At 44.5% G+C, this 15,551-nt stretch overlaps 2 protein-coding genes across 5 annotated transcripts in view; one reads left to right on the top strand and one right to left on the bottom strand.

The window, feature by feature from the left end:
- Positions 1-8,076, bottom strand: part of SNX11 (sorting nexin 11) — an 85,865-nt gene extending 77,789 nt beyond the window's left edge. Inside the window, exons 1-2 of one of the 4 annotated variants that reach the window (XM_077459759.1) lie at positions 7,955-8,076; positions 1,751-1,805 (exon numbers count right to left, since the gene is read on the bottom strand). In XM_077459759.1, coding sequence (XP_077315885.1) covers positions 1,751-1,762 — 12 coding nt within the window. In that variant the 5' untranslated portion in view covers positions 1,763-1,805; positions 7,955-8,076. Of the gene's footprint in view, positions 1-1,750; positions 1,806-7,759 lie in introns of all 4 variants that reach the window. The other 3 variants (XM_077459760.1, XM_077459758.1, XM_077459757.1) reach the window with 3 other exon arrangements.
- Positions 8,067-15,551, top strand: part of CBX1 (chromobox 1) — a 94,181-nt gene continuing 86,696 nt past the window's right edge. The window contains exon 1 of the mRNA XM_077459755.1: positions 8,067-8,278. The gene's annotated coding sequence lies outside the window, so the exon portion shown is untranslated. The remainder of the gene's footprint in view (positions 8,279-15,551) is intronic.

Here is a 15,551-nt window from a genome sequence, read left to right as displayed (position 1 = left end):
TTCGCGGCGTTCCCGCATCGCAGCGGTGTGAACCCGGCCTAAAGGAGGAAAAAAAGGGAAAGAAGCCTAGTCCCTCAGGAACACCTAAGAGAAACTGACTCCCTCCCAGAAGATGTTCCCTCCGGGCCGGAGGAAACACAATAACTGAAGTGTGGTAGGGAGGCGCCTCCCTTTAAAGTCTGGAGGAAGAAGGAGTTTCCTAACGAGGAGGGAGGAGTCGCTATCTCTCAGGTGCTGTCCTGAAAGACGCCTTGGGAAATTTTAGTTTTTTTTGTTTATAGTGCAAAAATAAAAACCACAGAGGTGATCAAATACCATCAAAAGAAAGCTCTATTTGTGGGAAAAATGTTGTTTGGATGCAACGTTGTACGACCGCGCACCAAGTACCATGATGACCTTTTATTGGGTGTGTGTAGCATGCACAAAGTCTGCAACTAATTAAACACTATTTCATAAAGTTGTCACTTTTAGTGACCATCATTTCCACTCAAAAGAATGAGTGAATTGCTATTCATCCTCAAGACAGCCATCCTACAAAAACTGGCATCACAATTTAAAAAGGATTAAAACTCAAAAGCAAACATGTATTATTTTGCAGCTTACCAATTCTTAGATGTAATAGCTGCATTTGTTTCCTTTATTTTCACCTGTGATCTGCCCAGTTAGTCAGCTGATTTTCAACAGAACAAATTCTACTGCAAATGTAGCAGTGTACAGGGTTGACACAAATCATTTACCGCTGACTGATGCTTACAACAATCAGCTTTTATTTATCCATGTAAACCTTTATTCCAAAAGAAAAACAAGTGTTTGTTGTAACTGCAGTGTGAACTAGAATGTGGCTTCCATTCGTTAGTGTATTTAAATCTGCTAGTATAAGCAACACTCCCGTCCCCCCGGACTGGAAATGCTGCTGTCCAAAGGCTTTTTGCTGTCCAAGAAGAAGATTTAACCCTTAATACATAAAAAGGATAAAAGACTTTGGGAAACCTATTTCATTTTTGAATGTGATTGCTAGCAGTGGCACTTTCATACAAAAAAACAAACTGAATTACAGCAAGTAGTTTACAATGGGTGCTTTTGGGCATACATCTGCATTGCAAAAAGGAAGCAAAAAAGGAGATGACCATATTATGGATAAACCGATATATATCGGCCGCCGAAAACCATCGGCTGAAAATAGGGTTACCGGCAAGAAAAGGGTGCTGATAATGGCATGCTGTGTCTCATCAACTGCAATGCAAAAACACGTCCTATTGGCTGCAATGTAAAGCCCCATACACACGATCAGTTTTTCTGCTGAGTTTTTCCTTCAGATTTACCAAAACCATGTAGTAGAAGGGCCTACCTGATTGCATACACATTGAAACTCCTAAGGTTGGACCTCATATTAGATGGTTTTGGTAAATCTGAAGGAAAAACCTCAGCAGAAAAACTGATGCGTATGGGGCTTAAGATTGCATCCTACTGATTTCAATGTAAAAAACGCTAGCCACATTCTTCAAATTTATTTTTTAACCTGTTTGTTTTGTTTTTGGATCCTGAATTTTCGGTTTTGGCACACCACTACATATTATGGTTCTGAGTAGGCAGCCCGTTTATGCTTTTAAAGGTCTAATTTTCTGTTTTGTCTAAAATGTACCCAACTGTCACTGTATGTCAGATTTGCTGGCTAATAATTCTGCCTAGCTTTATTATTAACAGCAATTACTGCCCTGTATTATCTACTTCACACAACTTTTAACCTTACCTCATCATCCATGTTATTCTGAAACAGCCTGTAACCAGTTTACATGTGGTATCATCTGAAAACAGACAAATAAGGTAAATGAACGCAGTTGTCACAGTCCATTAGGTGCCACACATACAATGTCACTCCTTATGGCTAATAAAACAACATCTCTGTATATAAATATTATAATGGATCTTCATTTCCATAATGCCATTTATAGATCACATCTGCCTCTAAAAACCACATAGCCATACAGTCTTTCATTACCATCCAGGCTCCGCACACATACAGTATATATAGTCTCACTCTACCATCCACGCTCCTTCACATAGATACACTTACCCCTACTACCACCTAGCCACCCTTGTATTGTGAGGCACTGACTGGCAGCATTGTGGGACAATTGAAATGTATCACCTACGTTTCTCCCCTACATGTGATGAGGGGCTCCAGGGTTTGTATCTCATAGGCAGAAGACTTCTTGTCTTCTTTAAATATGTCCTGGAGGCCAGAAGGTTTTGCTGCACTCTAGGTGGGAAAAGCTTTCATTCTGAAGTCCACATCTTACCTGGTAGCCAGGCCTCATTAAGCAGGCCCAGCAATTCATAGCCCTTATTGTATGTGAACTGACAGTTGTCAGCTGCTGGGTGAAAAGGCTGAGTGCTGACAGAACAGCAAACAGTTACAAGATCTGCCTGTTTGTTTTGAGGAAACACATTTGGGAGCACTTTGTTAGTCGGGAACTGACCTGACTGTCAGGTGTCAGCTCAGACAAGTAGATGTTTTGATTGTTTTTTGCTATAGACTTGCTGTAGAAATTTCAGGAAAGAGGTACATCAACATTAAGCCACATATGTGATGTCAGACATTGCATGTGATTTGCACTGCATTGCTGTACAGATCACATGCAAGGTCTGTGCAATGCAAGTTCAGCCATACAATTGTATGGCTGAACTCGCATTTGATTCTCATGAAAATAGTGCAGGATCCTTATTTTTCCCCCTGCACTGGAATCGGATCCCATGGGTGTTCAGACCCATGCGATCTGATTCAGGTACAAATTTACAGTTTGCACTGCGATCTGCAAACCGATGTAGGGGTGTCATTAACTTTGTATCGACACATGCAGCGGTTCGCAGAGGGAGGTGTGAACTGTCTGCGAGGGAGATGCAATGCAGGAACCGGCACTGTAATCGCAATGGTTCCCGTATCACATATGTGTGAACTGGGGCTGAAACGGTTGGCCTTGCTGAAAAAGAATTGCAGAGCAAACCTGCTTGGACTGTTGCTCGGTGCTCCTGTCTTATCCCCGCTAATACAAGTTAACGAGGAGGGCCGGTTTAAAAAAAAAAAAAAAAAAAAAATTTAAAAGTCAGCAGCTGCAAACACTGTAGCTGCTGACTTTTAATAAGCACACTTACCTGTCCAGGGCGCCCGCGATGTCGGCCGGCCGAGGCTGACCCGTCCCTCGGCTCTCGGGTTCCGGCGCCGCCATTTTGGCTAAGGGAAACAGGCAGTGGAGCCTTTCGGCTTCACTGCCCGTTTCCTACTGCGCATGCGTGAGTCGCGCAGCGCTTTGTGAATGGGTCACGCTGTGTTCTGGGACACACAGTTCCCAGAACACAGCACTACCCATTACCCAGAAGACGCCGCACGGAGGAGAGAACACAGAAGATCTCCGCGGAGGAGGAAGAGGCAGATTAGGATGATGTGCCTAGCAACAGGCATTTCTGGAAAGTTAAGAAAAAAAAAAAAAAGAATTCATTTTTTTTTCTGATTTTTTTCTAATTTTTAATGATTTTTTTTATTTCAGGGTGGCCCTCCACTTTAAAGTAAAAGGAAAGTCTAAAACACCAAAATAATGGTAATACTCTTAACCGCTTGCCGACCAGCTGCCACAGTTGTACTGCGGAAAAATGGTTTGGCCGCGTGAATCGCCGTCATGTTACGTTGGTAACATATTCGGCCACAAGGGGGCGAAAATAAATAAAGAAAAATGCAGAGGTGATCAAATACCGACAAATGATAGCTCTATTTGTGGGGGGAAAAAAAATAACGTAAATTATGTTTGGGTGCAACGTCACATGACTGCACAATTGTCAGTTAAAGCGACGCAGTGCCAAATTGTAAAAAAGTGCTCTGGTCAGGAAGGGGGTAAAATCTTCCGGGGCTGAATTGGTTAACCGGTTCCTGACCAGCGCACGCTGATGTACGTTGGCAGAATGGCACGGGCAGGCAAATGGGCGTACCTGTACGTCTCTTTAAATTTGCCATCCTGCATACCCGCGATCGTCTCACGGGGAGGCTGAACAAGGAAATGCCGTTGTAAACAGCATTTCCCCGTTCTGCCTAGCAACTAGTGACGCTGATCTCTGCTCCATGTGATTGGAGCAGAGATCAGTGTTCACTAAATTAAAGCCCATCCCCCCCACAGTTAGTAACACACCCCTAGGAACACTTAAGCCCTACATGGCCACCCACTGGTAACCCCTTCACTGCCAGTGTCATTTACACAGGAATCACTGCATTTATATAGCAGTGATTGCTGTATAAATGACAATGGTCCCAAAAATGTCCGATGTGTCCGCCATAATGTCGCAGTCACAATAAAAAAAAAAATAAAAAAAAAAAATCGCTGATCGCTGCCATTACTAGTAAAAAAAAAAAAATTATTAATAAAAATGCCATAAAACTATCCCCTATTTTGTAAACGCTATAACTTTTGTGCAAACCAATCAATAATCACTTAATGCAATTTTTTTTACCAAAAATATGTAGCAGAATACATATCGGCCTAAACTGAGAGAAAAAAAATGTTTTATTATATATTTTTGGGGGATGTTTATTATAACAAAAAGTAAAAATAATGTGTTTTTTTCAAAATTGTCGCTCTATTTTTGTTTATAGCGCAAAAAATAAAAACCGCAGGGGTGATCAAATACCACCAAAAGAAAGCTCTATTTGTGGGAAAAAAAAGGACATTAATTTTGTTTGGGAGCCACATCGCACGACCACGCAATTGTCAGTTAAAGCGACGCAGTGCCGAATTGCAAAAAGTGGTCTGGTCTTTGACCAGCAAAATGGTTATAAACCCACTTTAGCATTTTCAGGCACCCCCTGTGTTAATGCATTGTCTCCAGTGTCTGTTTTATTAAAAGGAATGCCTCTGTATATCTCATTTCCGAGCGCTGTTCACATGGCCGGCCGCCTCTTCCCCCTCCTGATCTGACAACGGGCAGGGCCGGGAATCCCCCACCGACGTCAGTCAGGAGGAGGAGAGAAGAGGAGAGGGGCGGCCGGTCACGTTAGCGCCGGACTGAAATAAAATAAGGTATACAGAGGCATTTTTTTTTTTTAATAAAGCACAGACACTTGAGACATTGCAATATCTAAAACACAGGGGATTGCCAACAAATACTGTCACGAACTGACAGGTGGGGGCAGGGGACAGAGGAGAGCTACAGATGATGGAGGCACGTACTGACCACAGAGTCCGGGCTCAGCAGCCATGATAAACTGTGGTCAGTTTACAGGGGGGAAAGCAGAACCAGGCAGGATCAGCCAGGTATTTCAGGCAATACAAATAGCCAAATTACACAGGACAAGCATTGTGCTGTTATTCATGCTTTAACCAGTTGGCGACTGTCGCATGCCGATATATGTCGGCACAATAGCAGCGGTGGGCAAATGGGCGTACTTGTATGTCCCCTTTAAGAGCCAAGGATAGGCACATGCGGCCGCCACCTACAGCATGGCCGTGCCCACCGGTCTTCCAGCGATCGTGTCATGGAGCCTCAGAACAGGGAAGTGCCTATTGTAAACAAGGCACTTCCCCGTTTCTGGCTTGAGTCACGACAGAGATCACGGCTCTCTGTCATCGAGAGCATTGCTGTCACGTGAGTTGTAGCCCATCCCCCCCCCCCAGTTATAATCACTCCCTAGGGCTCACTAAACCCCTTCATAGCCCAGAGTAATCAATGCATTTTTATAGCACTGATTGCTGTATAAATGACAATGGTCCCAAAATAGTGTCAAAAATGCCCGGTGTGTCCACCATAACGTCGCAGTCCCGGGAAAAAAAATATATGAGATAGATAGATAGATATATATATCTCTATCTATTTTTTTTTTTTTTGTCACTTTGACACTTTTTTTTTTGTTTATAACGCAAACAATAAAAACCACAGAGGTGATCAAATACCACCAAAAGAAATTCTGTTTGGGTGCAACATCTCATGACCACGCAATTGTCAGTTAAAGCAACGCAGTGCCGAATTGCAAAAAGTGCTCTGGTCAGGAAGGGGGTAAAATCTTGCAGGGCTGAAGTGGTTAGAGGGACAGGATCTTTTTTTAGGGTAATAAACACTTTAAGAAACCAGAAATTGAATTTGTTCTTCAAACCTGTAGATGTAGCTGGATAAAAACATCAACTAGTGGACCTGTCATCTGCTCATTGTGGCTCGCGACTAGTAACCAAGTCCCTTATGTGGCCCTCACTTATCAAAAGGTTGGGCACCCCTGCCCTACAACAAGCAATCAAGAACTTATCATATGATGCAGACCAATAGCAATAACTGGATTTGAATCCAAAGGAAACACAATTGGGCTACAAGGGGTGTACTAGGGATGCCAGGTATCACAGTTGAGCCCTTTAAAGACACAGTGGGATTGATTAAGACTCATTCACATTTCTGCAACTTGTCATGCAACTTTGGACACCAAAGTCACATGACAAGTCGTTCCCTACGTTTTCCAAAGATAATCATTCATATGTGTGACTAAGGCCCCTTTCACAATGAGGCGGTGCGGACGTCGGTTGTAAAGTGGTGCAATTTTTAGCGGCGCTATTTGCCCGCTATCGGGGCAGTTTTAACCCCTGCTAGCTGCGGAAAAGGGGTTAAATCCACCCGCAAAGCGCCGCTGGCGGTATAGCGGCACTGCCTGATTAAGTTCTGGGTAGGGGCAGTGAATACACCGCTCCTTCACCGGCTCCAAAAATGCTGTTAGCAGGACTTTTTTTACCGTCCTGCTAGCACACTGCACTGAGTGAAAGGAGACGCTTTTTTCAGGCGCTATACAAGCGCTATTTTTAGCGCTGTAGCGCCTGAAAAACGGCTCAGTGTGAAAGGGGCCTTAAAGTTGCAGCAACTTCAAAGTACTTCATACACTATTTTGGTCAGACTTTCATGCAAGTTGAGGGCCGTAGACTTCAACGTTAACCCTCAAAAGCTGCATGGAAGTCATACCTAAATGTTTTACAATGCAACGGTTATCCATTATCATTGGTCAATGCCAAAGTCGTATCCAAGTTGCACCCATCCAAAGTTGCCCTTCAGAGTTGGTGCAACTTTGGAGCTATGCAAGTGTGAATGGAGCCTTACTATAACTGGAGAGTGCTAAATCTGGTGCAGCTGTGCATGGTAGACAATCAGCTTCCAACCTCAATTTGTTCAATTAAGCTTTGACAAAAAACAAAACAAAATGGAAGCCAATTGGTTTCTATGTTGAGCTGCACCAGATTTTAGTAAACCAATTCCACTGGGTTCATCAACAAAACCCCAATAAAGGAGAGGGGGGGCACCTGATAACCCTGGTGATGGACCTACCCTCACCCTCACACCAATTCCAGAGGGCCAACTTACCACAGGGACTGAAAAATCAAGTTCAATTGGCTCTACTATCAATCTCTTTTGTATCATAAGAGCTGCTGCTTGGGAAAGCAAGCCACATAATTCCATCTCCACCAATAATCACCCAAACTTCTTTAACCAGGGATACAGCCGCCCCCCGTAATCACCCAACCTCCAATCGCCCAGTGCCTCTCATTTAGGTCTGATTCACACCTATTCATTTCTAGCGCATTTTAATATTTGCAGAAACACGCTACAGTCCAACCTTGGTTGCCGAGCCTCCTGTCACCACCCAACCTCTACACATTATGATACAGCCTCCTCTCCTCATACACACAAGTATCCTCCAATCATCATCAGACCCCCCTCATACACACAAGTATCCTCCAATCATTACCAGACCTCCCTCAGCCAGGTCTCCTCATGCTGTCACCAGATAACAACTTAGCAGTGTACACAGGTTCCTCTGTCAGCTGTCCGCTCTCCCCTCCGGTCACTTCCGGTGTGCGCGGGTGCTGATGGGAGTTGTAGTCTGTGTGGTGAGGAGAGTATTCCGTACAAATATCAGCGCCCGCTCCCTAGTTTTCCTCACCCCGGGTGTCCTCCGTCCCTCCTCCACCTCTCCCGGCCATAGAGGACTCATCAGCCCGCTCCATTCACACACAGCACACGCCGAGAGATCGCAGCACCAGCTCCCGTGATGCTCGGCGGCGGTACGCATGCGCGGTGCGCGGCCTTGGTGGCGGCAGAGTGGAGCCTTTTGTTTGGAGGCGCCACATTTTAGAACCGGACCGAATAGGGCGAGAGGAGGCGCAGCCGGTCCCCGCCGATACCTCCGTGCAGCACCTGGCCGAGGCTACCCACCGGCCCCAACCCCACACAGGCCTGAGAGCCGGGAGCATTGTGGTGCACAGAGGTGAGGGGGGCTCTGGGGGGAGAGGAGGCCATGGGGACTACATACTGGAGGACGGGGAGACCCCCAGAGTGTGGGCAGAGGTACCAGGGTGGTATGATACCATCCTCTGCCCACATATAACCCTGGCATCAACAATACCATCCTCTGCCCACATATAACCCTGGCATCAATAATGCCATCCTCTGCCCACATATAACCCTGGCATCAATAATGCCATCCTCTGCCCACATATAACCCTGGCATCAATAATGCCACCTTCTGCCCACATATAACCCTGGCATCAATAATGCCACCTTCTGCCCACATATAACTCTGACATCAATAATGCCACCTTCTGCCCACATATAACCCTGGCATCAATAATGCCACCTGCCCACATATAACCCTGGCATAAATCCATCCTCTGCCCACATATAACCCTGGCATAAATAATTCCATCCTCTGCCCACTTAACCCTGGCATCAATAATGCCATGCTCCGCTCATATAACCCTGGCATCAATAGTGCCATTCTCTGCCCACTTATAACCTTGGAATCAATATGCCATCCTCTGCCCACATATAACCTGCCATCAATATACCATCCTCTGCCCACATATAATCCTGGCATCAAAATGACCATCCTCTACCCACATATAACCCTGGCACCAATAAGCCTATCCTCTGCCCACAGATAAATTTATCCTATGCCCACAAAAATTTTGGCACTGATAAATCAATTCTCTGCCCACAAATGCTTGCAGCCATAAAGCCTTCTGCTGCCCACTTACAACCCTGGCAAGAATAAACCTATCTTCAGCCTACATATAACCCTGGCAGTGATAAATCTATCCTCTGCCCTCATATAGTCCTGGTAGCTAAAAACCAAAGCCAGGGTTGTATGTGAGCAGCGGAAGGATTTGTCAGTGCCAGGGTTGAATGTAGGTACCCTGCTGTCTATAGTGCCATTAGGCCATGCTACTTTACATCAAGCCTTGAAGTGATTGTAGACCCTCATATATACCCCGTGAGTGACTGGCATCGGGTGATACACAGGGAGGAAACCAATCCTCATATGTTGTTGCCCTTCATCTGCATCCCTCTCTTCTCTACAACCATTCACAGTGCTGGAGTGAGCTCTGAGAGCTGATTGGAGGGAAGGGACACACCCCCTTCACACAGCACACTGACAGCCTCAGCTCTGTTCCTATCACCCAGGTTTACAACCACTTTAAAGGATTCACTTTCAGGAGTATGTTACATATTCCTGCTCCTTTCCCCTGTGACAGCGGGCCAGGGATCTTCTCTCCACACCCACTATCACGATCTGAAAAGAGCATAGCCCTACATTCATTCATAGTTTTCTTAATGAAAAGACTACAAGGGTGCTGGTGAGCATTGTTTGTAGTTCATTGATTCTTCCTGGACTGAAGTAATTGTCTGCTGGTATTGGAGGTACAGGCAAATAGCTATACTAAGAGTCTGCAGGAGCCTGACATTGCACCCGTGATCTGCTGTACAGGCTCCTAAAATAAAAAAACGTGCTTACTATTTTTTTCTTATTTTTTTGCAAAAAAAATGTGCATTTATTATTTGTTTAGGTGAACCTATCCTTGAACTCGGGTTCCTTAGTGCATTCTGTTGTGATTTTATTAACATTGACTGTTCAAACCCTGAAAAAGGGGGAGGCATTTTTTTCCCCCAAGAAGATTGGCTGTGTCTGTTCTTAAAGAGGGATTCCACCAAAAAAAAAAAAAATATTAAAAGCCAGCAGCTATAAATACTACAGCTGCTGACTTTTAATAAATGGACACTCACCTGTCCCGGGGTCCAGCGATGCCAAGGCCGATCAATCACTCGGCTCTCGGCTGCTGCCGCCACCATTCTAGGTGAGGGAATCAGGAAGTGAATCGAATCGACTTCACTTCCCGGTTCCCTACTGCGCATGCGCGAGTCGCGCAGCGCAATAGGAATTGTCCGCGCTGTCACTGGGACCTGTGTGTGTCCCAGCAGACAGCGCGGCAGGACAGGGAGTCTATGCCCGGACTCCCTGGCAGTCTATGCCCGGAAGTGGGTGTAAATACCTGTCTTTGACAGGTATCTCCACCCCCCCTCCCCCCTGAAAGGTGCCAATTGTGACACCGGAGGGGGGAGGGATCCGATCAGCAGAGGTTCCACTTTAGGGTAGAACCCCGCTTTAAGCATTAACCCTTTCGCCGCCGGGACCTGACAGCGGGGGGGGGGGGGGGGTGTATTACGGCGTCTGCAGCCACTAGGATTGTGTGTGAAACTGATAGGCAGACTCCTGAAGTTTTGACGCCATTTCACAGGCGCACAAAACTTTAAGATTTTGGCATGTTGGGTATCTACTCGCTGCAACCTCATCTTTTATATTTTACCAAACGTGGGTACTTTATTGTGTTTGTTTGCCCTAAACTTCACGTTAGTGTGTGGTGTTTTTTTGTTTTTGTTTTTGTTTTGTTTTTTATTTGCTGAAAGTTTGCATTTCCTAGAGCTTTGTGGTAATATTGTGTGACAGAAAAAATTGGAGCTGCCATTTTTTTATTCTCTAGGGTATCGGCTTTCAGAAAATATATAAAATTTGTGGGTTTTGTGTAATCTTCAGGCCTAAAATAAAATAATAATTTAAACGTGTACATAAAAATTGCAGACCGGCTCTGGCAGGGAAAGGGTTAAAAGTTTCATAAAGCCCTGTAAGTGGGGCAACCATTTGTAACACGGGTTCCTCCGTACACATCTAGGAATCTTTCTATGTTGGCATACAAGATGGGATTATCAGTTCTAGCTTTGTTGGCAGAGGTTTTTAGGTGCCTGGATAGTATGTGGGCAGTAGAAAGCTTTATAACTGCCTGATTGTATGTGGGCAGAGAATTAAATCTTTCAGTGCCAAAAATTTTATGTGGGCGGAGGATGGGTTTATTGGTGCCAGCCACATACAACCCTGGCACCCATAAACCAAACCCAGGACTGAATGTGGGCAGTAGAAGGACTCATTGGAGCCAGGGTTGTATGTCGAAAGAGGATGGATTTTGTCAGTGTCAGAATTGTATGTGGGCAGAGGATGGGTTTGTAGGTGCCAGGGTTGTATGCTGGCAGAGGATGGATTTTTTTTTTTTTTCGGTGCCAAGAATGTATGTTGCATGAGTTTATTGGTCCCAGGCTTGTATATGGGCAACAAAGGGGGTTTATTGTAGCCTGGGTTATATGTGGGTAGAGGGTGGTTTTATCAGTGCCAGACTTATGTGTAGCTTGGAAGAGGAGGTGTAGATCACACTAGACTGACTCGATCAGTCAGTGTTGTAGAGTAAGGGCAAATGGAAAGAATTGGTTTCCAGAGGTCCGTGCCCTGTTCAGGCTTGGGGTACGACCTTAAGGGCGACTCTGTGTGTTGGGAAAGAAGGGAACGTAAAGGAGCACCCAGTATCCAGTGAAGTTAAATATAAGGGTATTTTATTTGACGAAGGACCCCCCCTTTATCAGGGCTGCTAATAGAAGTGGTTATGGAATGATCCTGTTGGAGGGTGCATTTGGCACATGGATCTGACCACTAGATGCCCATAACACTTGCTGTGTTCAGAGGCAGCAATTGTGTGTAGGCTCTGGATGGTTTAGGTGCAAGGGTTGTATGTGATCAATGGATGGGTTTATAGATGCCAAGGTTGTATGTGGGTAGAGGATGGGTGCATTTACACCAGTATTTTTAGTTAGATTAGTGTCATGTGTGGCCAGAGAGTTTACATAATTTTTCTTTTGACTTATTTGTATAAAATTGTTAAACTGAGCAAACATTGCTTTATGATGAGTGTGATCGCTTTTTGAGCACCCCTTTCACATCACGTCAGGCCAGTTTGTGTGTGGTATTTTGTGATCCATTTGAGCTCTGAGTAGAGCTGCGCGATTAATCCGCAAGAATTGTTATGGCTTTTTTTTTTTTTTTTCCTTGTTACTAACTAAACTAAAATAAATTCACTCTGCTGTGGAAAGGAAGGAAAAAAACCATCAGTCTGCCAAAAATCACAATGTTCTTTATCAGTTGAACTTAAGTATAAACATTGTAACAATTTTGTCAATGGAATAGACTTTGTGTGTAGGTGAAAAGTTTAACCACTTAAACACTAAACCTTTTTTCTGACATTTGTTGGTTTCAAGATAATTTTTTTTTTTTTGCTAGAAAATTACTTAGAACCCCCAAACAATTAAATTATATATATCATTTTATTTATAATTGGGGGTTCTAAGTAATTTTCTAGCAAAAAATAAAAAAAACACCCTAGAGAATAAAATGGGTGTTGCGATATTTTATGTCACACTGTATTTAATTTCCTTGAGGGCAGGGACTGATGTAAATTGATGGTGCTATATAAATACTTGTAATTATAGTACTCGCAACCTTGGATTGTCAGCATAATTCACTCCAGAAATCTGTTTGTAATCCAAAGCACTCCTATATCAAAGCAAGTTTCCCCATAAGAAATAATGTAAACTCAAATAATTTGTTCCATAACCATTTATTCATAGGTCCTTCAGTTTATAATCAATATAAAAAATATTATATAAATGTGATATGTTGTATAACCATAAAATGTCCATCCACAAATTGAAGCCTCCACAAGGGCATTAGAAGCAAAATCCAGCAGAAGATAAAGAGTATAAAAGAGAAGAGAGGTGCCTTGAAGGCTCCGTTCACATATTTTACAGGCTTTTTTTGGGCGTTTTTGCAGAGGTTTTTATACAGGCGTTTAAAAGGTCACCAATGTAAAAGAATTAAAATGCCTGTAATCTGCCAAAAAAAATCTCATGTACTTTTTTTTGGGTGACAGCCATTTTGCTTTAGGCAACAGAATGCTCATGTCAACAAGGGCCATTGACATTAATGGGATTTGTTTTATAGAGCTGAGGCTTGGAGCAGAAAAATGCCTAGGTGTGAACGGAGCCTCAGTGTAGCAATATGGTTACATTTAGGCTGGGTTCACACTGCTGCGGGGGGAGATCCGGATGTGATTCGCACCCGCACTGCAGTGCAAATCACATCCGATCTCCGTAGTGATGCGAGTTCAGCCATACAGATAGTATGGCTGAATTCGCATCGCTCCCGCAGCAAACTCGCACGGGACCCTTTTTTTGGTCCGCAACAGAATCGGATCGCATGGGGGTTCACACCATGCGATCCGATTCCTGTGCGAGTCGGCAGATCGCACTGCGATATGCGGACGGATCTGGGGGTGACATTAACATATCATTGACACTCCCAGCCGTCCGCATAGGGCAGTGTGAACTGCCGGCGGGAGGTGTGCGATGCGGGAAAACGCAGCGGATTCGCAGCGTTCCCGCATCGCTGTGGTGTGAACCCGGCCTTAATGAAGGTACAACATTTAGCAACTCATATAGTTGATGATTAAAATAGGCACATAGCACAGGCATCTTGGGAAAGCTGTCCACATAGTCCATCCTTTGCATCGCCGGCTCTCACTGCTATCAGTCTGCAATTGTGATCAGGAAGACCACCCTGCAGTAGAGCAATCTGAAAGCAAGGCTTGAACCACCCGTGGAGCGCAGCATGGAAGGGATGACGTCAATGGTGGTGTGGAGGATGGTCTATGTCAGTGATTCTCAACCAGGGTTCCTCCAGAGGTTGCTAGGGCTTCCTTCAGCATTGGGCAATTTCTGCCTCTCAGATAAGTTCCCACTGACACCATTCATCTTTTTAGATATCTGTAAGGAGACAATTCTTCCCAATGTGTAAGGACTATTCTTCCCACTGACCATCACACTATTATATCACGAGTTGTAGACTTCTCATTGTTAGCAGGGGTTCTCCAAAAACTATTTCAAGGGTTCCTCTGTGTTGAAAAGGTTGAGAAAGGCTGGTCTGTGAATAGCTTTACCCCAGATGGCTGCCATAATTAGATGTGCCTCCTTTAAGACTGCTTTCACAATTCTGCGCCCATAGCGGCGTTTTACCGTCGGATTTGTGCCACATTTTGATCGCTAGCGGGGCACTTTTACCCCCCCCCCCCCGCTAGCAGGCGAGAAAGGGTTAAAACCGCCCGTAATAGCTGCGTTTTGCCGGTGGTATAGCCACGCTGCCCCATTGATTTCAATGGGGAGCAGCGGTGGAGGAGCGGTAAACTCATTGCTCCAAAGAAGCTGCTGGCAGGACTTTTCCTGGCATCCTGCCAGCGCAATGCTCCACTCACTGTGAAAGCCCTCGGGCTTTCACACTGGAGACAATGGTGCAGCAGTTTGAGAGTGGATTGCAGGCACTATTTCTAACGCTATAGCGCCTACAAAACACCCTTGGTGTGAAAGGGGTCTAATTCTCAACCATGTGAGTTGATAAATGTTTTACCTTCGTTAAATGTAACCATATTGCTACACTTATAGAGGTGCCTCTCTTTTCTTTTATACTCAGTTGTGACATGACGCTACTTGTATATCAAGTCAAAATTTTTATTAAAAAAAAGTAGCTTGCTTGCAAAATGCTCTCAAACCAAGGTATTACTAATCTGCAGGCATTTTATTACAGAAGAGAGATGCTATGTCTGCGTTCTTACCTGCCTGTTTGCAATGTAGACAGAGCTGCACATGCTCAGCTTAGTGTACGATTTCAGCATTTGCCGATTATGCATGACCTCCCACGCATTTGTGGCAGTGCTGCCATCACAGCCTTACCCGGCTCATCTAAAGGGCCAAAAATCGAACCCCAGAGGAAGACGAACTGAAGTCGTCAGCATCTGGCAAGGGAGTTTGTGGACAGACACTGCAGCACTGGAGTGGATGTGAGTTTTTTTGATTGTTTCAGGCTTGAGCATTTTTAATTTTTTTTGACCCTGGTTTTCAGGCACTCCCATTGTTGAAATCTGCTGGGGTAAAAAACGCTATACGCTGCCCCATACTTTCTTGAGCAAAAGCTTAGAACAATACTACTCTCAGTTGTGAAGGGTACCATTTGAATATAATACATTTTCGATTGTTGATGCACTTGTAGAGAAGCTTTATATCGCGCAAGTTGGAACACGGTGTTAGAAATTTGTGTGTTTTCAACATTTAAAATGATTGCATCTTATTGCACTTAGCTGCCTAACATTCCAGGGGTTGCAAACTGAAAAGGGCCCATTTACACCTTGCTGCCTTGTTTGTCACGTCACATCAAACCATGAGTAATGTTTGTTGTCTTTAAAGTGAATCTTCACGCTAAAAAGTGAAATATTGCTGCTTCGCTGCCTCAGTTGCAGGGTTTTTATTTATTTTCCCCAGATGCAGTTCTCACTAGG

The sequence above is a fragment of the Lithobates pipiens genome, unplaced genomic scaffold, assembly GCF_037356315.1.
Source record: "Lithobates pipiens isolate NorthernLeopardFrog02 unplaced genomic scaffold, aLitPip1_a1.2 Scaffold_28, whole genome shotgun sequence".
Taxonomy (NCBI): domain Eukaryota; kingdom Metazoa; phylum Chordata; class Amphibia; order Anura; family Ranidae; genus Lithobates; species Lithobates pipiens.
Note: the sequence above shows the minus strand (reverse complement) of the source record. Positions and strands in the feature narration are given on the sequence as shown.